Source organism: Pteronotus mesoamericanus, unplaced genomic scaffold (genome assembly GCF_021234165.1).
Source record: "Pteronotus mesoamericanus isolate MK-2021 breed Mesoamerican mustached bat unplaced genomic scaffold, CSHL_Meso_final contig_50, whole genome shotgun sequence".
NCBI classification, from domain to species: Eukaryota; Metazoa; Chordata; class Mammalia; order Chiroptera; family Mormoopidae; genus Pteronotus; species Pteronotus mesoamericanus.
Window position 1 is genome coordinate 25,797,547 of NW_026555186.1, and position 22,713 is coordinate 25,820,259.

Consider the following 22,713-nt stretch of genomic DNA (forward strand, 5'->3'; position numbering starts at 1 on the left):
GTGGTCTGTTATATTGGGGCATTACTTGTGTTTATTTTTTATAACCATTGCTTGCTTTAAAACAGCAGTACCCAACCTTTTTGGCACCGGACAGCATTTGTGGAAGGCCCCAGTCCTTACAGGCCACACCTGGTGGTTGGGGACTCCTATTTTAAGTCATGCTTGCTTTCCTTTAGGCAGATCCAGAGGATCTTTCTCTTTCCCTCAATTCCTTTATATTTTAATTTTGGCAAAGAATAATGGGCCAGAGGAACAGATCTATTATTAGTCTTACTGCTTTTTTATTTTACTAGAAGGCTATTTTATTGTAAGGGTGCTATCTTAAAAATGCTATCCATATATTAACCCTTACCATATAATTTAACCTTTTTTTAGCAAAAAGTAAATATTGGCCAACAACTTGACATTTTTTAACTCTTTACCATTGCAAACAACCTTCTCAAGACTAACGGTGGAAAATTCAAAGAGAATTTATACATACAAACAGTGGATTTGCTATTAATAATAATTATTGAGCATTTACTATATCAAGCATTGTCTGTGCATATCTCACTGAATTCTCAAAATAACTAAGAAAGCACGTCTTTTTAAAATTTTTACAGTTTAGTATTTTTTGAAGCTTAGAGAACATAAAATTTGCCTATCAGATTGTATATTCTTAATAAAGATACTAAAAGATCTGTGATTGCCAAATATATTACTTTGTTACTAATATTAAATTACTAAGGCAGGAAAAAATATTGACAAAATTTTTGTGTTATTACTCCATTTGTATTAACACAAAATTTTGTTTTACGTGTTTGTGTAACTACCACAACTAAGCTGCACTATACAGTTGAGATAATCCAGAGTGACACAGTCAGTCAGCATGCACCCCTCGGTTCTCCAGGGTCACCTTGCCAGTGATTCGTCCTTGATCCAGTAGGTGGGAAACTGTAGGAGTGTGTCCACACCAGGGGATTGTTGCAAACACAGTGCCGCAGCATGTAGGATTGTTCTCTATTAATGGTTTATCTATTTTCTCCATGCCTAGGTCTTCCCATGGCTGTGGAGGTTAACCCTCCTAGGTTAAGTCAGGGAGCTCTTAGCTTCTTCATGTATTTTTATTTGAACCTGACATACTTATACTCATCACCCAACAATTGGTATCAATATTTTCTTTCTAATGTTTTGTATATGATTTCTCAAAATAAGAGTGATTTTAATTAGTGGAATTATTTTTGGTATATTGTTGAAAAAGAGCAAGTTGTAGTCATCTGTACAGATGATTGTGTTAAAAAAAGGGGGTAAAGTGTTAAAAAAACAAGACTAGAAACGGACCCGATATATGTTGTGATTTTTCTGCGGATGTGCTGTGGCAACAGTGAGGTCCTTGATTAATATTAATGGTTTTGAAGTCTTAGGCTGATTTGGAACATTTAGGTAAATGTGTGTGGTTTTGCGCATGTTTGTGTGCAGTTCACATGGCAACATCTAACATAATGCATTCAGATTTCCTAAAGGTATATGTTTCCTTTCAAGGTATTTTGATTACAACCATAGCCTCCAAGGGAGAATTGCAGAACTGGCCTGACCTCTTACCAAAACTCTGTAGCTTATTGGACTCTGAAGATTACAACACTTGTGAGGTAAACATATTTGCTTCGGTATATAATTTTTCTTGCTATATTGTGTATTAGTAATCTTTGAAAGTTTTTCTTTGGAAATATTTCAGAACTTAAAAGCCTAAAGTTACCTTTTTGTTTTCAGTTAGTGATAATTTGTCTTACTGTTTACAGAAGACTAAGTTTTAAAACCTCTTTGCTGTATTTTCTACGAGGAAGTATCTTCTGTTTTTATACTTGAAAACTTTTCTTGGTTGTGGTATATATGTAATGAACAGAGCTGTTGTCAAGCTTAATCAGTTGCTATGGTATTTTTTGAAGAGATACTTAAAATTTACCAAATCCCCAGGCCATGAGTATTTTTTTCAGCTTCTCTAAATTGTTTTTGTGCCTCTTATTGTATGACATGTCTAGTCTGGTATTAATCATGCATTAATTGTAATCTTTCATTGTTTGCCACCAATCAAATCAATAGCACTCTTTCTGTTTGGGTAAGTGAAGGAGTCTGGATTTCTTCTACAGTTTCTCACTGTTGATGAATGCTTTAAGAATCTCTTTCATTATCTGGACTACCAGTTTGGGTAGAAATCTTTTAAATGGAAACCATTTTGGGAGTTTGCGTAAGGCAGTGACCCCTCTTCCTTCTCAAAAGAGAGAAAGCCTTGGAGGCAGGGCAGGCACAGGAAAAACCTAACATTGAGAAATCAGGTGGTCTTCTGGTAGGGCAGTTTGTTGCCAGATATGACCTGGGGAAGGGGGAGACTAGGGAGAAAGGACAGTTAGCAAAGGAATGTTTAGAAAAGACCCTAAGGAAAAATACTTGCATTTTGGTGTGTGTGCGCGTACGCATGCATGCGCATTCTGTGTCTGTGTTTTCCTATTATGCCTTAGAAATACACTGATAAGATTACAGATAAACTAAAATAATATTTAGCCATCAGGCAACAACTGATTAAAATTTAAATAGTGCTTTGGTTAAAGATAATAACAAAAGAAAATAAAAATTTTAAGCACTTTTTCCAAAAATAAAAAAAAATTAAACTCTAGTTATGAAATTGTAGAGAAACTACTACGTAAATCATTTAAAGAGAAAGTATTTGTAAACCAACTGTACTGTGGAGACTTAATTCCAAGTTGCTGCTGATGGAATTAAAAGCAGTAAAGTGCATAAGTGGATGAGCTAACTAATAGGTTACATACAGTGTACAAGAGCTCCAAATTAGCCCATTGGTGTAAAAACAGCTATAGAGAAATCATCGCCAATTTGAATTGCCTGCCCTTTAAACAGATTTTTGTCAGCATTACCCAATGAATGGTGTACATACAAGTAATATTTTAATGATATTTAGACCTCTTTTTCTGCTTCAAAAAGAGAGGTTGTACAGTAAATACATTTATATGTAAGTATAGTTTTATAAACTGATACTCTTTAAAAGAGAAAAATTAATGTTGACTATAATTTGGCAAGAATATTTCAGAAGTTAGATTTTTGAATTAGATATTACAGTCCTGCCAATCAAAATATCTTCTCATTCTAAGTTATTTAATGCTAAAATTAAAATGTATCACTATATTTAAACTGAGAGTTTAGGTAACTAAGTGGCATAATAGTTTGTCTTATAATTGATTAAATTTATAGATTTTATGAGGAAACATTTTATGTGGGCTGAGAACATTAATTCATACAAATTACTTAGTGTTTTTCAATCTGCTTTTAAAATGGCTTTATTTTTAATTAATTCTAATAATTTAAATGTTTTTACAGGGAGCATTTGGTGCCCTTCAGAAGATATGTGAAGATTCTGCTGAGATTTTAGATAGTGATGTTTTAGATCGTCCTCTCAACATCATGATTCCAAAATTTTTACAGTTCTTCAAGCACAGTAGTCCAAAAATAAGGTATCTATATAGCCAATATTAAATTAATTTGTAAACTCTGGTATAAATCTGGTCACTTTATTCTTGCATTACATAATATTTTTGTGACTAGCAAAATAGATAATCCACAAAGGTAAATTTTGATCATTGAAATTTAATCCTTTAAAAACAAAGCCCATGTAATATATCAACCTTTCTGATGAAATTGTCATTGAATATGATAGTTCTTTACCTTCTACACATTTAAGTATATTTGTAATGGTTAACAGTGATGCCTTTAAGGTCCTTTGTAAAACACTAAAACTCAGTGGGCTTTGCGGCGGTGGGGCCGGGGGGGGGGGGGGGGTTGTTTGTTCGTGTGTTTGTCTTTAATTTATGAATCTTGCCAAATATAAGTACCTTCATTTGCACCTGTGTACTAAAAGTCCCTCCAGTATGACATCTAAATTATTAAATAATTTAGTTTAAGGAGCTTACGTCTACTTAAAAAACATCTTAATCCTGAAGGTGGAAGGATTTTTGAATACCCTCTGAAATCACATAGTAGGCCTGGTTGGCTAGCCCTGAAGTTAAACTGGTCTGTTGTTTTTTTCCTCTAGATCCCGGGTTCCTTGAACACTGCCTAGCATATAGTTTTTGAAATATCACTATATTTAGAATATTAAATTAGCCTTTGATTATTTTGTTATTAGTTGTCCTATCAGGCTGTAATTATCATAGTGCCTCTGTTACATTGTTGAAGTGTCTGAGGCTTTATAACTTCACCAAAAGTTTTTCAGCCTGCTGTACTTTTTTCTGGCCAGTTGGTTTTTTTTTTAACTTAAACTTTGCTTATTATTTCTTTGGAAAAGTCATTGTTCATTCTTCTCTCCTTTGATTTTTTTAATAGTTGTCAAGCTTCTTAACTATTATGTAGCTTTTATGTAGAATAATTAAATACATTACTATGAAAAGTAGAAACTATGTAGTTTCTAGAGGCTTCAGGGAGATCCAGCTGAATGAGTATTAGTGTATAGTCTATACCTGTTAGTTCAGATATCTATTGGGGCTAACGTCAAGATTCCAAGCTGTATTCCAGAGGATTGTGGTTTCAACAGTGTGACCAGAGAGTAAATCAGGAATCTTTTTCTTGCTTAAATTCTCAATTAGTTTTTACTCTTTTTGCCTTTAGTTTTACTTTTCCTCTTAAGCGGTGCTTAATCCAGTATTAAATTCACAATGGAAACTTAATAGATGCCTGTTTATGGTAGTGTTATGCAAATAAACATTTTCAAAACAAAATTTTACTCTTCTGGCATAGGTAACTAAATAGAGGGGTTCATGTTCTGTAGGAAGATCCCCCTTTTAACACTTCACTTAAGGTATGAACGAAAGTGATGAGTTGCATACTTCTAAGAAATTTACTTCTTGTGAGCAATTCTGAGCAGTTAAAAGGAAAAAATTCCAGGTAATTGGTCCACCATTACCGGGTATAAAAATTTCTTTTGTAATTTCAATACATCCGTTCAAAACTTAACAAGGTAGAGTTCAATATAGAAATGTTTCTATTCAGTGAATGTTTCTTACTGCCCATTTGAGATTCTCTTGTAAATACTGTTAAAATGTTTTAATGTGTATTTGGGTAAATGACTATCTGTTATGTATTTTAGCTTTGCACTAAACATATTTTCTATCTTTTTGTAGTTTTTATTCTATGTAATTTTTTAACACATTAGTACACTTCAACTGGCTTTTACTATGAGTGGCTTTCCCTCTCACAGTAACTGTTGAACTTTGAGAACGTAGAACAAGGCAAACAGTTTTATTCATCCTACGACTAAGCAATTTAACAATCACAGCCACTTTATTTTTTTAATCATACTAGAGGTACACAAATTGGATTATGTTTCTTAGCTTATGACACATTCTCATCATTTCCCACTTCCATTCAGTCTTTAGTTGTGTATTAGTTATTTTTAATAATTAGTCAAATCTACCACTCGTAATAGAAACAAAGACCTTGAAAACAACCTATATCTAATCCCAACTTTATCCTTTTCTTGGAATATTTACAAAGTAATTTCATTGATCTTTAACTTTATAAAAAATACTTTGCTGAATTTAATCTTTGACTTCTTAAACTTATGTTAAGATTCACCCATATTTTGTCACTCTAAGTCATTTGTTTCGACTGTAGTATCTTACTCCTTTGCATGACAATTACACAGTTTATTCATCTCTCTCCCATTCCTCCTCTCCACTTCCCCCCCGTGGCCTTTAGGTGGCTTCCAGGTTTTTGCTACTATAGGGGGGTGCTGCTGAAAACATTATAGGCTTTTCCCCTCTTGTCTATCTGCAAGAATTTCTCTTAGGAAGACAAAATCTTGAGAAGGAATTTCTAAGACATGGGGCATGTCAATGAATAACTCAAATAACACCAAACTTTTTTTCAAAATGATTGCATCAATTATACTCTTTATTAATAAAGCAAAGGATAGCCTGGGTACACATATTCAGCCTTTAGTACTGTTACACATTTTAATTTTTGCCAATCAAATAAAGTGTTATTTCATTATGGTCTTGATGGTTTACTACTCTTAGTAATCACATTGAACATCTTGTCATGTTTGTTGGCTGTACATGGTGACTTTCTCTTCTGTTTTCTACCTTTTTTCTATTGGGTTATTAGAAGAAACACACAGAACAGATAATAGTTGATAAATAATACAATTTAATGATAAATACTGTGGAAAATGGGAATAGGGGGTTAGTGATTCAGAAGTATTTTGTATAGAAGGTTTTCTGTAAAGGTGACTTTCATACAGTCCCTGAACAGAGTAGTCTTTCCAAGATGAAGGTGAGCATAAGGGAACAGCAAGTACAAAAGCACTGGAGTTGGAACAGGCCTTTTAGAGTGACAGAAGAAAACATTTTTGTAGCATAGTAGGAAATGAAGTTAGGGAGTAGCCATGTCAATAGAGTAATGTCTAGACCAGTAGTCAGCAAATTGACCCGTGGGGCCAAACCCAGCCGTGGCTATGACCTGTAGGCTAAGAATGATTTTAGGTAGTTCCATTAAGAATTGCTCTGGAACTGAATGCGGTATGTCAGAACACATAGACTATAGGCTATTCCCTGTTTTTAGTTTCAGAAGGAATGCATATTCTTTACTTAAAGTCTGTAAGTAAATAAAATAAATTCCCATTATGCCCCTATCCAACTTCCCATTCTTAGAGGTACCCACTATTAAAAATGTGCACATGTCCTTTTCAGACACTTTTCACTTTCACAGAAACAATAATAAGTTGTTCTTTAACCTGTTTTTCACTTAATATATTATTTATATTCTTTCTGTGTTATTACACGGAGAAATTTGACTCATTCTTTTTCAAGGAGGGTTGAGTATGGCCGTACATACACCATAATATTTTTATAGAAGAATGTTTAAATTTTGTTTCTAGATCTCATGCTGTTGCATGTGTCAATCAGTTTATCATCAGTAGGACTCAAGCTCTGATGCTGCATATTGATTCTTTCATTGAGGTAAGATTTATCGCCCTTCCCCTTCATTTTTGAGAAGGTTAGGAAATGTTTATTGTATGTAGTTTTGTAACTACTGATTTTTCCACTTGTATCATGATAATCATTTATTATGGTGTGTTTAATATCTTCCGTATAAAAATTTCTCCTTCAGTATACTGTTCATTTGCATATGGAAATTAAATCTCCCAAGTTATTTGCAATATTTGAAACATTGATAAGTTCGAGTAAACTTGATGAAGAATCTGAAGGCACAGACGAAAAGGAGTGCAGTGAGTCTTCACTTCATGTTGCGAATATGTTCTGTGACTTTAAATGAAACAAAATAATAATGAAACCAATTTCACCTTAGGCTAATTGGTGTACACAAGAGTCAAATTCCTACCACATCTCATCAATGTGATAATGAAATGACATTATTTAAGGACCTGCTGTACCTCTGGTTTTCATTTATGAAATTAGAGGTGTCAGGGAAAAACTGGCTCTTAAATCTTAAACAAGCATTTGTAAAGACACTTAAGTTTTTGATAAAAGTGGAAAGATAAGAGCATAATTTTCTGGTCATGAACCCTAAGCAATAGAATTCCTTTTCAGAACTTTCACTATTTGATAACAGCAATTATGAAAGAATTGTTTAAGTTCCTTAACCATTTAATTTCTTTTCATCCAGAAAAATTAATTAAGTAGTCTATTTCTTTCCAGCTGTTCTTTTAAATTTTTATTTTATTTTGGAGAGACAGGAAGGGAGGAAGAAAGAGAAGAAACATCAGTGTGAGGGAGAAACATCTATCAGTTGTTCCTTCACATCCCCAACCAGGGAACTTGGCCTGCATCCCAGGCATGTGCACCCACCGGGAATCAACTGGTGACCCCTTGGTTTACAGGCCAATGCCCAACCAACTGAGCCTCGCTGGTCGGGCTCAGCTGTTCTTTTTTTTTTTTCTTTTTTTTTGTAACCCTTCAGAGACATATTTCTGTTGGAAAATTATAAGGAGGCAGGGGGGAAATCATGTTTTCTTTTGTTCTAATTTGCTGAAGTACCTACTATAAATCAGGTACTGTGCTTGATGCTAGGGACATAAAAATAAATTTCATACCTCTAGGTGTTTTCAGTGTAGTTTGATACAGAGGGTAGTGGGGAATATTGGAGGTCTGGAGTAAGACTGCCTGGGCTCAAATCCCAGTTCCATAGCTTAGTAGCTGTTAATCTTGGGCACTTTAATGAATTGATGTTTTGTATTTCATCATCTGTAAAATGAGGCTAATAATAGAGATACCTTGTTGGATTGTTATGTATTTGCTATAAATAAATTGGAACAGTGCCTGCCACAGAGTAAGCACTCTACATGTTAACTACTGATGTTATTACTTTTAGAAGTTATAACTGCAGCAGTATTTCCTCTTAGTATTGTTCAACAACCTAAGGGAATTATGATGAACATACCAGCATCTTATACAGAAATATAATGTAGAATAAAAGAAATTACATTCTCTCTAAAAATAAAAATTGTCTAAGACCATACTCTGAAAGTGGAACAAGAACATGTCCCAACATTTTAAAATGTTTTCTATTAGTGTTATATGCCATATTAACATTTCTCTGCTACTTGATAATTGTATTCAAGTTTTCCATTCTACAAGAACAGTAACCTCTAGAGGAGATGCCTGACACACAGTAGGCCCTCAATAACTATTTCCTACATGAATAGATAAATTATTTTCTTCAATTATCAGTGTTTTCATCAGGAGCTGATGTCATGTCTGCTAAGTTTGACATTACTGGTGAAAGTGTATTAGAAAGTGTATCTAATATATGACTATAACCTACCTTGGCAAAGCTGGGTATTCCTATTAAGACATCAAATTTAATGAAAGAAGTATATCTAACATATAAAGCTGTGCCTGATGGAAAAACATGTTCTTCTCTGACCTTGTAAAATATATCTGATTAAAAAAGGAACTACAGAGTTTTGAAAGCATCAGGGAATTGGGGAAATCAAAGATTTTAAAATGCTAGAAACAAAGCCCGGGCCAGGTAGCTCAGTTGGTTTGCAGGGATTCCCCTAAACGTCCCAGCCATGTACCGGTACTGGTCTGAGCCTGTTAAGAACTGGGCTGCACAGCAGGAGGTGGTCGTTAATGCAGTGCACTTGAATCATCCCAAATCCCCAGTCCATGGAAAAATTGTCTTCCATGAAACCAGTCCATGATGCCAAAAAGGTTGGTGACCACTGGTTTAGAGCATCATCTGATATGCCCAAGTTGCAGGTTTGATCCATAGGAAACATACAAAAATCAACTGATGAACGCATATATTAGTGGGAAAACAAAAATCGATGTTTCTCTCTCTCTCTCTCACCCTTGATATTTGAACTTCTCCATTGTCTCACCCCTTTCTTGTAATAAGATTTCAGGTTCATCTATTTGGAGACTTTTTGCAATTTCCTGGGAAAAGACAATGGGACACATTGGATTTTATTCTTTTAAAAATTTTTTTTTACTGTATGTGTGTTTCTGTACTTAAAGTAGAATTTCAAGAGTGAGATGGGGAAGGCTTATTGTTTTTTCTTCTTACATCCCTATTTGCAACCTCTGTATGAAACAACTTGTTCTTCTCATGGAGGTTTGTTGATAAAATGAATGTGGACTTATTCACGATTTCATGAAAATTAAATACAGATCCTCCCCACTGGCTAGCAAGTTACTTAACATCTAAACTTCCATATTTTTATCTATAAAATTGAATAATACTACCTTGGAGTTGTGAGGATTAAACAAAATATTCATTCAGACTTTTTTTTAACCTTGTAAAGAAACTTGTTAAGAACAGTGTGAGATTGATTGCTTTTATTATTTTTTCAGGAGTTGATGTGGTGAACAGTTTAGGGTGAATTTTTAGAAACTCAGTATATATAATTACCCAATTATTGATGCTTTTATAGAATTTGCACCCGTTACCTCCTTAAGAATCAGAGTTGGTAGGACTAATCTCTTGACAGTAATTTTGAAGGGTAAATCAAATTTTATTTTAATGATTACCTCTATTTCTGGATCAGTTGGATAAGTGCCCTGACATGGTTTTATTCTCACTAAACCTTGCCTCAGAACACAACCAGTCATACTCTATCAGAAAGAATGATTTTTAGATCATTTACCAAATCATAATTTTTTGCAATTATTCTATGTTTGTCTTATTTTATAACCTAACATTATAGGCCAATTCAGTCTTTATTTGTACTATATCTTCTTAGGGTTTTTTAATGATAGCAACTTGCAGATTACTGATCATTATTTATAAACTTTTCTAATACATTGGAATACTTAACTAGAAAAAATGTTTCTCGTACAATAGAATCTCTTTGCATTGGCTGGGGATGAAGAACCAGAGGTACGGAAAAATGTTTGCCGGGCACTTGTGATGTTGCTTGAAGTTCGAATGGATCGCCTGCTTCCTCACATGCATAATATAGTTGAGGTAACTAACACAGGCAGTTTAAAACCCTTCTCATTGTCTTTCCCTCCAGAACAATCTTGGGCACACAATCTATAATGATGTGAAACCACTGTTTTCTAATATTATTTAACACATTTGGGGGGACTACAAAAATAGTTACGATTGTCTTAAAAGGATAAATTCTCTTTATGGTTACTCTTTCACAAGATTTAAGATGTTTTAAGATTGATTGCTTTTATTATCTTATTGATTGCTTTTATTAAGATGTTTTAAAGAGAAAAAATTATTTAAAGTAGAAGATAGCTTTTAACCAGGATAACTAGGAAATATTCAAATTATTTGTGTTTACTAGGTATGAGTTAGGCTAAATGATCCATATACTGTGATAGAAACAAGATATAACTATTACTAGAACCAAATAATTTGCAGTTGGATTAAATAGTTTGTATCTAGTCCCTCCCTTTCACTTCCAGAGGTCCATATGGTATGGAGAAAGAATATCTCCTTTTCTAAAACATTAGAAAAGATAATTGTAAAGATAAGGATAAGTAGCGGAGTAAAAATGGGAATAAATGACAGTTTCTCTCAGGAGCCTGTTCTGTCCATGAAGTGTTCAAAAGAATCAGGTGAAGTTGGTTGAAAGTTTAACTAGAAAGTTTGTAGTTACCCAGAAAGTTAAAGACGTTTTATCATTTGCTAAGGCCATGTCACAGCTAGGGAGCCTAATTTATAATGCTACAGTTCTTTCTTCAGCAGTCCTCTGTGCCGTAGTAGGGTATGGTGTGGAATGTGATAGGGCTTGGCCTGTCACACCTGTTATGTTGCCTGTTTTACCATTTGAGATGTTTCAATCAGGCAGAGGATGTATATGTAAAGAATTTATCACTTAACTCTAACTCAAAGTCCCAGGTACTTAGGGAAATCATTTGACTTTGTTTATTTTGTTTTTGTGTGTAAGGGTTAAAGACAGGTGTGCCCTTGAACAGATGTAGGGTCAGATGTTTTTTCAACTAAGTGAATTTGGCTTGCTGGGTTCAGAGAATATGATAAACCTATTTTGTTGGAAACTACAAATTATATTTGCACTGAGAAAGGTCACTACTTATTTACAAATTAAAAAATAACTTTTGTAATTGTATTTTATATATATCCTTAAATATGTGCAAGTATATACTTGCAAGAGAGAGCTTGAGTTATAAAAAGATTTAATTTTAAGAAAGGTTTAATGGAGTTTTTTTAATTTTGCTGATTTTACAAAGTATTAATGTTTGATCATTAATACATTTTTTAAAATCTCAGTGGTTTCATTAAACAAGATACATCCATACAGAAGCAGCTACACAATACATGTACTGAATGCCTCATTAGGCAATATTCTGAAGTGGCAGTTCTTAAGTTGTCTGCATTTAGAATTAACTAGGAAGCTTTCTTTCTTTCTTTCTTTTCTTTCTTTCTTTCTTTCTTTCTTTCTTTCTTTCTTTCTTTCTTTCTTTTCTTTCTTTCTTTCTTTCCTTTTCTTTTCTTTCCTTTTCTTTTCTTTTCTTTTCTTTTCTTTCTTCCTTTCTTCCTTTCTTCCTTTCCTTTCTTTCCTTTCCTTTCTTTCCTTTCTTTCCTTTCCTTTCTTTCCTTTCTTTCCTTTCTTTCCTCCTCCCTCCCTCCCTCCCTCCCTCCCTCCCTCCCTCCCTTCCTTCCTTATTTATTTAAAACCCTAGATTGAAAATCAATATAAAGTGCAAGGCCATAGCAAAGGACTATTAGCCTGCTGAAGTTGTATGAGGTTTATTTTAATTGTATGATTTTAGCTGATTAACACTAAGGCTCCTTTGTTTACAGTACATGCTGCAGAGGACCCAAGATCAAGATGAAAACGTGGCTCTAGAAGCCTGTGAATTTTGGCTCACTTTGGCTGAGCAACCAATATGCAAAGATGTACTTGTAAGGCACCTTCCTAAGTAAGTGCTTATGAATGCTTCCTTGTTCTTAAATTTAACAGTGATTCCTCATTTTTATATTTTTAGGTTGCTTTCTTCTATCATCAGGGAGTTAAGTTCTAAAGAAGTCCAACTTAATTTTATTGTTGGTATAAGTAAAGATATTTTCAAGAAGCCAACTACATTTTCTTAGATTACATGATAATCTTACTTTTGGATAATTTATGGCACTCTTGTCTTTTTTTATAATCCTTGTAATTTGACCATGGACTCTGGTGGGCTTTTCCCCCGAAAGAAAATGATTTCCCACTGGTTGTGATGCTATGGAATTGCTTAACCTATTGGTAAGGCTATTTTTAACCCAGTGAATGCTGTTCAATCAGTTTTTTTTTAATATGGTTGCTTTTCCTTTTTTCCCAGTTTTACTGACATATAATTGACATGAACATTGTATTAGTTTTAGATGTATAATGTAATGATTTAACATCATTAAGATCAGTTGCTTAAAAGTAATGCTTGGTAACTTTTGAAAGTGATACAAGCTCATGGAAGCAAATTAAAATGCAAAAAATTTAAAATCACTTGGAATTTCACCACCCTCAGTAATCACTGTTAGTATTTTTGGTGCGTTGTTACCATACTCCAAATACTGTATGTTCAGTGTTTCAGGAAGAATTAAATTTGATAGTATGTAAAACACTTAATGTAGCATCTAAGTATTGTTAGTGCTTAAAATTCTGATTATACTGTTTTGTGGTTTCCTCTTTTCAGTTACTTGAATGCTGTGTACTTTCTTTAAGCTTTGAGTGCTATTCCATCATAGTGTGCATACTGTGTATATATACCAAGGTGACACGACTGAGCATGCCAAGGTTCTTCATATATAATCCCACGTGTTCTCTGGTGAGGTTAGACAGATTTACACCCACCAGCAGTGTCCCATCCTGTTACAGCTTTTACCAGCCATTAGTTATAATTTCTCTAATCCTAGCCATCTGGATGAGCAAAGAACATAACCAACTGCATTGTAGTACTTTTTAGATGTTTACAGTACTTGGATATTCTTATGTAGTTAGTTAACTCCTTTTTCTTTTCCAATAAATTCTTTCCCCACCAAGAAAGCAGTAATTCCACCTATGTTTTATTCTGTTTTAGTCTGTCTGAAATTTATTTGGAAGTAAAGTGCAACATCATGTGCTAAGAGAATTTCTTCCTTTAGAAAATTCATATCTTACTCTTCCTTTTTCCCCCTAACTTATGCCACTTTTATGATATGCTTTTTCTCAACATAGGATTATATAACTCTGAGTCATTTAAGCCAATATTACCTTTTATAAAAACTAAAGCGCTATTAATGGAAAACTAAGCTCTATAACATTGGGAAATATTCATAATACACAGTTATAGCTAGGTGCTCTAACTCTGTAATTATACTAATAAAACCTAAACATTTTTAAAGCAAACAGGGCTTTGGTAGTAACAGGCTAAAAAATCAGCACTTCAAACATTAAACATCTCAAGCCAATCATAACTTGGTTTGGCTTATATGGCTGCTTTCGTTTTTAGCTGAAATAATGCATTCTGAGGATAGAATGTCAATGTCAATCTGATGCTAAGATAAAGAACATGATAGAAGAACTTGTGTTTCCTATCTCTGTTAACCAGGCTTCTTTAGTATGAGCAAAAAATACTTGCTTAGGAATCAAAGTTGTATGTGTAATGGTATATTTTGTATTGATATGAACTCACATAGAAAGCACTAATATAACAAGGGATGGATGACATAAATTTCTTTTGTTTCTGGACTATATAGTCTATTCTGTTTCCTTTTAACCATTGGTATACTCTTGATTATCAAACATTTAATAATATATTTTGTTATCTGGTAAAGCACAACTTCATTTCTTTTCTGACTTTTCCCACATTTGTTCTTGTACATTAGTATCTCCTGGGGCTAAAACATTTAATAACCCAGTGCCTACCACATAGTTAAGTAAACATTCATTGTTCATACTAACAGGATAGCTTTTCTGTGATACTGTATTAAAAAATATATTTTTGTTTTCGGGGACTACTTGAGGTTTCAGGGAACGCATCTTAACAGTTAGACCTGTTCAAAAATCATAGGCTGCCTTGCATGATTAGATTCTTCAGACATGTCATATTTCACGTGGTCACATTTAACTCCTGTATTTCACGGTCCAATCTCTCTCTCTCTCTCTCTCTTTTTTTTTTTTTACTTGCCCAGCTTTATCAGTCCTTTTGTTTTTGGCACATCTTTTTATTCTTTATCTAGCACAAAGATCATGATCTATCAATTAATTGTATTGACCGAAAACCCGAACTACCCTGAGTCTCCCCTGCTCTGGATTAATTTAACCTTTTGTTAAATACTACTGGGAAGAATTACACTGCTAGGGAGGTCCGTGGCCATAGAAACCCATGATCTTCAGACCCTTCACGCTATCTGACAATCTTTCTTACTCTAGATCAGCTTTTATTTTCCATTTACCAGAGCCACTGTTTTCAAACCTTTATCTCTCTCTAAAGTTCTCTTCGTTTATTTTGAGCATTCTGCCTTATTGGGAAAACAGGTGACCTATCATCTTGCCCCAAAACTTACAGATAATATTTTAAATGTGAGTTGTCGTCTTCCTAACCAGTCTTTTCATTTATGGACTTGGATAGCTTTTTGTTTTTCTTTTTTTAATTCTCCAAGACCTCATTCCATCAGATAGATATATTCTGTCTTTTAATGTTCCCTCCTCTGTTGCCCTGTTGCCTTCTTCTCCATAACTTTTTAACCTGCTGCAGTTTCTTTTCCATCTTAAGAAGATTCAAAGAATAGATGGGGCTCACTATCTTTACTTCTTTACCTCACTTCATGTTATGTTAACTCTTCGGTATTTTGACAGTCTGCCATCTCCTCCCATTTTTCTGAATTGTTGGCAGAGATCATAAAATTTAACTATTAGTGATCCAAATGAACCCAGCTTTGCAAAATGTCTGTGGCTTACAAAATACGGTTGTGTATTATAAATTCTATCTAGGTATGTTGGACAACTATAATGTTAAGTTATTATTAATCTATTTTTAATTTGGAAGGTCTTTGAACATACATGAAAGTTTGGCTGGTCCACACTTTATAGCTATCCAGGAAATTTTTAATCCCAGTGCTTCTATCTCCCTATTACTATTTCCTTTAGTTAAAGAGGACTTAACATTATCTCATCGGTGGTAGAGTTTTACTCAAAATTGGTTTCATACATATTTGAAGTAAGGCCTCAACAAAAACCAAAAGAGAGTAATAGTTGCTCGTGTGTGGTATAGAAAAAGAAAATTATCTCTGTAGTCAGACCAAACTGATTTTGAATTCTCACTCTTCTGTTTACTTAAAACTCAGGACCTTGTGGAAATAATGTAACCCTGAGCCTTGGCTTACTTGTATGTAAAATGGAGATCATAATACTTTCCTTACTTGTTACAAAGAAGGTGCTTAATATAAGCCCACAGGAGGTACTCATGAGTATGAGGTTCTTGGCCTATTCATTTTTTTCCAAGCCACCCAGAACAATTAAAGGTAGAAGTTGGATGCAGAGGACTGCAGACCTTGTAAATAGTTCCAAAGTATTCTCCTTCCTTTTATCCTTAGTGGGCTCTTTTAGGTATATGTAATAGGTCAGTGAGAAAACAGATCATCAAAGCTTAAGAAAATCTGTGAAAGGTTAAAAGTAGAATGGCTGAGAGAGGAACTGATGGTAGTGTTTTGACCTTTAGTTACATGTTTTGATGTTTTTTAACTACACATCATAAATATTCCAGTGTACCTGGAATTCCATGTTTACAGACATCATGGTTCTATTTTAGTGACTACTTAATACTTGAGATTGGATATGATATCCTGATTTATTTAACTATTTTCTTAGTGCGAATTTAAATTTCCTAACTTTTAATCAAAGGTAATAATAACTTTGTCCTTAGAACTTTTTCTTTTTGCATTATTTCTTTTGGCTAAATTCCTTTAGACTTACAGTTTTTTATATTTTAAATACTCTTATCCCTTCTATGAGAAGGAATACATATATAAATGAGTTTTTCTGATTGAAAATGGCCCTTCAGCTGCCACTGAATAAAATCTCTCAACCTTAGTGAAAAAGAATTGCTAGTTGTCATTATAAGGAAAAATATAAAGTAGTATATAGCATCATCGACATCCTTAACAACACAGACTTTCAAAGAACCAGAGATGCTTTATAGAAGCTTAGCTGTTTTTGAACAGGCACATGGGCCTAGGGTTGTGGTTTGGTGTTGGGGTTTGGTTTTTTATTTCTTTTGTACATTGTAGAAAGTTTGCAACCACCACTCTGTTTCTGTTGCAGAGATGACATCTGTGACTATCAGGGTAAGCTAAAATTTAACTGCACGAGAACCATGCACATTTCTTCATGCAGTCTTGTGTTTCCTGTACAGGGTGAGGCAAAAATAGGGTTACAGTTGTGAGTACGTGAAACAGAATCTGTATTCTTGTATTACTATTTATTATTTATTGTATTATTTTCCATAGGAACAACTATAAACCTACTTTTGCCCCACCCTGTCTATTCAGTTTTCTAACATGCATTAGAATGCATAATGCTTGTATTCTAGTGATTTTTATATTTAATTTTACAGCATGGAAAAAAAATTGAGGAGGGACATGACCTGGGAAAGAGAAGAGGGAGAACGCTTGCCACAATGAAAACAGTACATTTCTACCCAACTGTATAAGAATATAATCCATTTAAGTTTCCAGAAGTAGACTTCTCTCAAAACTTCCCATTCACTTTTGGGAAATATCCCTCCTCTGTGGCATTAAGTGGAAGGGGAAATCAGTTCATTTCAATAGAAACAATTCAGCACAACAAGAAAGAGTTAACTTTGGTCCATTTGTCTGTTAGTTCAAGGACAGTCACACTGCAACCCAATACTTAAATTTAAAAATAAATTCATTTGTTATATTATTCTAAAACTGGCATAGATGTTCTGTCCTCATTTCCTGCACTTTCAGCTTCAGAATCCACTATTGGTTTGGTCTCTAAACCCTCAGCATGTTTGTGGTCTTCCCTGGCAGTCTCGGCAACAGCATCTTGGCTAGGCCCCCTCTCCCGGTTCATAATGTCAGGGGTCACTTGATCCAAATCTGCTTCTAGAAGCTATTTGTACTTCCATTGGCATAGTATTTTTTATCATTATTACTTGGAAAATAAAATAAAACAACCCCCCTCCCCCCAAAAAGGAATACAAATACTAAATGTAGGCTTATTGAAACAATGTGACACCATTTAGAAATAAAGTAAAAGATGAATTTTGTCCCTTTTTCACCTACTCACTTTCCAAAGATACTACTTTCTTATATATCCTTCCTAGATGGTCTATGTTTATAAATAATTACATGGGAAATCTCACTATTTTAACACAAATGAAAATGTGCAGTATGTGCTTTATACCTGGGATTTGGGGATTGTTTTTAACTTTACCATAATTTAGGGTAACCAAGTCTCAAATGGTGAATATTTAGGGGGTTTTTTTAGTGTTTTTGTTACTGTATCAAGGAACATTGATCTTTAAAAAATGGGAATGATTGTTGGTATATTTGAGATAAATTCTTAGGGAAGAAATTGCTATATTTGTATTATCTTTATTTCCAAGCACTATTAATCTTATCTTCACTAAGATTCTATCCAGTGGATCTCATGCATGAATTGTCAAAAACTACAGTGTATATTAGGAATGCTCATTTGAGAAGGGCATACAGCACAAAATATTCTCTAAGACAATATTAGTGGTGGTTGTCTCATTGGTGTTATTGGTATATAAAAGTTTGTTAAGACTTCTTAATTTTATTGATCTTTAGGTCTTTGTTTCATGGGTTTTTTTTTTTTAATAGGTTGATTCCTGTGTTAGTGAATGGCATGAAGTACTCAGATATAGATATTATCCTACTTAAGGTAAGGAAACTGTTTTCTGGTGAAGAGGGAAAATTATTTTTACTGACTCAGTAAATTTTTGAATTCATAATATTTATTTAGAATAGATCCTATATAAATAGGCTCCTGTTATATATAATGTTACACAGTTCAAAGATAGAATCATTAAAATAACTTAAATATGATCTGAGTAGGATTCGGCTACACCAGGTTGTACCAACCTGATGGAAGGCAATATAATGTGTTTGAAAGTACCTGATAGTTAACAGGTCTTATGTAACCTGTTCTTTCCTTCACAAAGAAAAGGTGTACTTCAGAATCCTATGCATGACCCCATCTTGATATTCTGCTTCTTTCACTTGTGTGCTAGCCTATAATGAATATCACCAAAATTTTCCATTAAAAAAAAAATACAGGGTGATGTTGAAGAAGATGAAACAATTCCTGATAGTGAACAGGATATAAGGCCACGTTTTCATCGATCAAGGACAGTGGCTCAACAGCATGATGAAGATGGCATTGAAGAGGAAGATGATGACGATGATGAAATTGATGATGATGATACAATTTCTGACTGGAATCTAAGTAAGTCAAATAGGGAAGAGCACAGATGCCTGCTTTGGTAACCACTTTATTGGGAAATAATTTACATACCATATGGTTCACCCATTAAACAGTACAATTCAGTGGTTTTTCATGTATTCAGAGTTGAACAACCATCACCACAGTAAATTTTGGAACATTTTCATCACCCGAGAAAGGAGCCCCATTCTCACTATCAGTCATTCCCATTTTCTCCCAGTCCCCCAGCCCTAAGCAACTATTAGTCTGTATTCTGTATGTATGATTATGCCTATTCTAGACATTTTCTATAAGTGAAATCATACAGTAGAAGGTACTTTGTGACTGGCTTGTTTCACTTAGCCTGTTTCAAGGTTCATCCATGTTGTAGCATGTATCAAAACTTTATTCCTTTTTATTGCAGAAAAATAATTCATTGTAAGAATTTACCACATCTTATTTATTCATTTATCAGTTGGTAGGCAATTTATTGACATTTTATTTCCCCCTTTTGGCTATTGTGATGCTGTGAATGTTTCTGTAAAATGTATGTGTGGACACATGTTTTCAATTCTCTTAGATATATATGCCCAGGAGTGGGAGTACTGGGTCATACGCTAACTCTCTATTTAACCTTTTGAGAAACTACCAGGCCGTTTTCCAAAGTGGCTCCACCACTTACTTTCCTACCAGCAGTGTCTTAGATGGTAGGTTTTTGTTTGCCATCAGTTGTTAACCTTTTTTATTATAGCTATCCTAGTATAGCTGAAGTACGTGGGGTTTTGGTTTGCGTTTTTCTAATAGACCTCTTATTATATTTACTATTCCTTATATTCTTTAAATATAGCTTAGGCTGTCATTTCTCAAAGGCTGTATATTTTTGTTTGATAATGTAAAATAGGAATGTTGGCCATCAACTTTCTCTGTTTTCCTTATATAAACCTATTTTTGTGATAATTTGTATGAGAATTGACTATCATGGATAATTCTAATATTCAGGCTTACACAATATTTTTTTTAATCTGTTAGTTTTCAACCTTAACTACAAATCCCCAGCATTCTGGGCCACATTGTAAATAAATAACTCTGGAGAGGCACCTGGTCACCTGTGTTTTGCTTGTTTGCTTACTGGTTTTTAAAGCTACGTTGCTCTAGTTCAGGGTTACTCAGCCTCAGCAGTAATGACATTCTGGGCCACATGTTTTTTTGTTGTTGTGGGGGCCATCCTGCACATCAGAGGATGTTGAGCAGAGTTACCTATACCCAGTTGATGCCAGCAAAACACACACACACACACAACTGTGATAACGAACAGTCATTGCCAGATGTCCCCTGGGAAACAAAACCATCCCTGCGTGAGAGCCACTGTTACAATTCAGAGTGTTGGGATTTCTAGTGACTGCAAGGTGGTTAGGGACATGGATCGTCAGCCTGTACTGTGTAATTCATTTGGTTGAGAGATGCTAATTCCTCTGCTGCCCATTTAGTTTCCTGTAACTACCAGTTACTTAGCATTCTTAATGCGCCCACCTCTAGGCCAATGCGCCCACCTCTAGGCCAAGGACTTTGCATGCATATCACATTTAATCTTTCCAACTGTCTTATATAGCTAAGGAAACTGCAAAAAAGAGAAACTTGTGCAAGGTCAACACAGCTAGCCTCGAGGGCACATCTGTTATTAGAACCCAAATCTCACTACTATCATAAATTACCTCCCACTGTATCCCTACTTTCAGGTTGAAGGCAAGGTGGATTAACATTATAATATAATACAGAGAACCCTTCAAAAGTAATAATTAATGTACATTGGTTGGCAGGGGGCACTTCCTCTTCACATCTCACCCATCTTTATATCCTTCCAGAAGACTTTCTGTGTACACACAGAAAAACATGTATATCTTCTTTTTGTTTGTGTGTTTTCATCCTCACCAGAGGATATACAGTCTGGCACAAATAACGCCCATTTTTTATTACAAAATGTTTTATTACAACATCATAAGCATGGAATTCCATAACATAACAATATCACACTCAAGCACACCATATAACATTTTAGGTGAAATGTTCAAATTAAGACTGTAAATTATTGCACCCATGTTATTTACCCTACCAACCACACTCAAGGAAGCCAGACCCTGTATTTATTGATTTTAAAGAGAGAGAAACATCATTGCGAAAGAAACATTGGTTGCTTCCTGTACATGCCCCAGCCGAGGATTGAGCCCACAACCATTTTGGCATAATGGGACGACATTCCAGCGAGCTGAGCCACCCAGCTAAAGCTGTATCTTCTTTTTTGGAGAGGAGGCTTACTTTACAAAAGTGAAATGAGATTATGTGAGCTCTGATGGTTCTCTTCTATATGTAATATAACTCACTGTTTGAGTACACAGATTTCATTCTGTTTTATGTCAGTATAATGTTCATTTCTATGGATCTACCATACAGTATACTTAAGAGCCTTATTGATAAATGTTACTTCTGGCCATTATAACAGCTTTTTTTAAAAAGATTTTACCATTGCTTAATAGTTTGTGATTAACCATTTATTATGCTTAGTTCACATTGAGAAAAATTTGGATGCTTAATTATATTCTTGTTCTTTTTAAATTTTTTTGTTCTTTTCTAGACTATTATATGTTAAATGAAATTTTAATTGATATTTAGTCTGATACTTAATGGGGCTTACTCTGTAAAGAATATTTTCCAGGATACTTTATATTTTATGTGTCACATACTGGTGACTTTTGATTCTAATGTATAATTAGTTTGCTAATTTTTGTTCATAAAAAAGTACTCTTGTTAATAGAAATTTTTCATGTGACAAGACTGCTTCTTATTTAATTGAATTACTTGAAACTAGAAGTATGAATAAAGTGTTATGTACAACAAATATTCATTTTATATAAATAAAAGATAATAGAGGTTAATGTAATATTTTTGATAAATATATTTCCTTAGGAAAATGTTCTGCTGCTGCCCTAGATGTTCTTGCAAATGTATATCGTGATGAGCTTTTGCCACATATTTTGCCCCTATTGAAAGAATTACTTTTTCATCATGAATGGGTTGTTAAAGAATCAGGCATCTTGGTTTTAGGAGCAATTGCTGAAGGTAAGCCTAAGTAACATTTGAAGTGTAAAGCCCTTAATATTTACCACTAATATGTTTAGGCTACTTTAACAAATTGTTATTCTTTAAGCAGAGTATTCGCTCTTCAATTTATAGACTTTGCTCTTGTGTTGCTAATGTGGATTTGAAAAGACTAAGATCCACATTAACCTTGAAAAGGATGTTTGAATCCAAAAGCCATCTTAGAGTGTTTACTTTGAACTGGTTAACAGTTATTAACTAAACAGCCATAGACTTACTTCTAACCCTAGCCAGATATTTTGTAAGTGCTTCTATTATGATAAAGAGAGAAGAATGAGAGGACAAGGACTCAGATGTCAGAAGCATTCCCATTGCTAGAAAGATAACTTTGTTCTATATGTAAGTGTAAGAAATATGGTAAGTCAAGGATGTCATCATTCTCTGTAGGTTATTCCTCTTTCCTAAATGTAAGCATCTATCTAGAAGAAATGAAACATTTTAAAGGCATTTCTAAAAGTCATAATTTATGTAGCAGAAGTAAAATGAACTCTAACCCTGCTGGAAGGTACTTAGGGGCAGTTAGGTCTTGCTTCAGTTTTTTCATAATTTTAGATCAGATTATTATAGCATATGTAATACAATGACCTGAATGATGATCTGAATATTTTTCATGGATGCATGTGTCAGTTTAATATTCAACTGAAATA

At 34.1% G+C, this 22,713-nt stretch overlaps 1 protein-coding gene across 3 annotated transcripts in view; it reads left to right on the forward strand.

Annotated features, from left to right (window-relative positions):
• The window catches only part of TNPO1 (transportin 1), an 86,710-nt gene that overhangs the window by 45,527 nt on the left and 18,470 nt on the right, over window positions 1-22,713 (forward strand). For all 3 annotated transcript variants that reach the window (XR_008529545.1, XM_054578485.1, XM_054578486.1), the window contains exons 5-12: window positions 1,522-1,628; window positions 3,370-3,503; window positions 6,923-7,004; window positions 10,354-10,476; window positions 12,289-12,407; window positions 18,313-18,373; window positions 18,769-18,937; window positions 21,875-22,027. Coding sequence is in view for 2 of the 3 variants with exons in the window: in XM_054578485.1 (XP_054434460.1) it covers window positions 1,522-1,628; window positions 3,370-3,503; window positions 6,923-7,004; window positions 10,354-10,476; window positions 12,289-12,407; window positions 18,313-18,373; window positions 18,769-18,937; window positions 21,875-22,027 (948 nt within the window). In the remaining variant the exon portion in view is untranslated. The remainder of the gene's footprint in view (window positions 1-1,521; window positions 1,629-3,369; window positions 3,504-6,922; window positions 7,005-10,353; window positions 10,477-12,288; window positions 12,408-18,312; window positions 18,374-18,768; window positions 18,938-21,874; window positions 22,028-22,713) is intronic.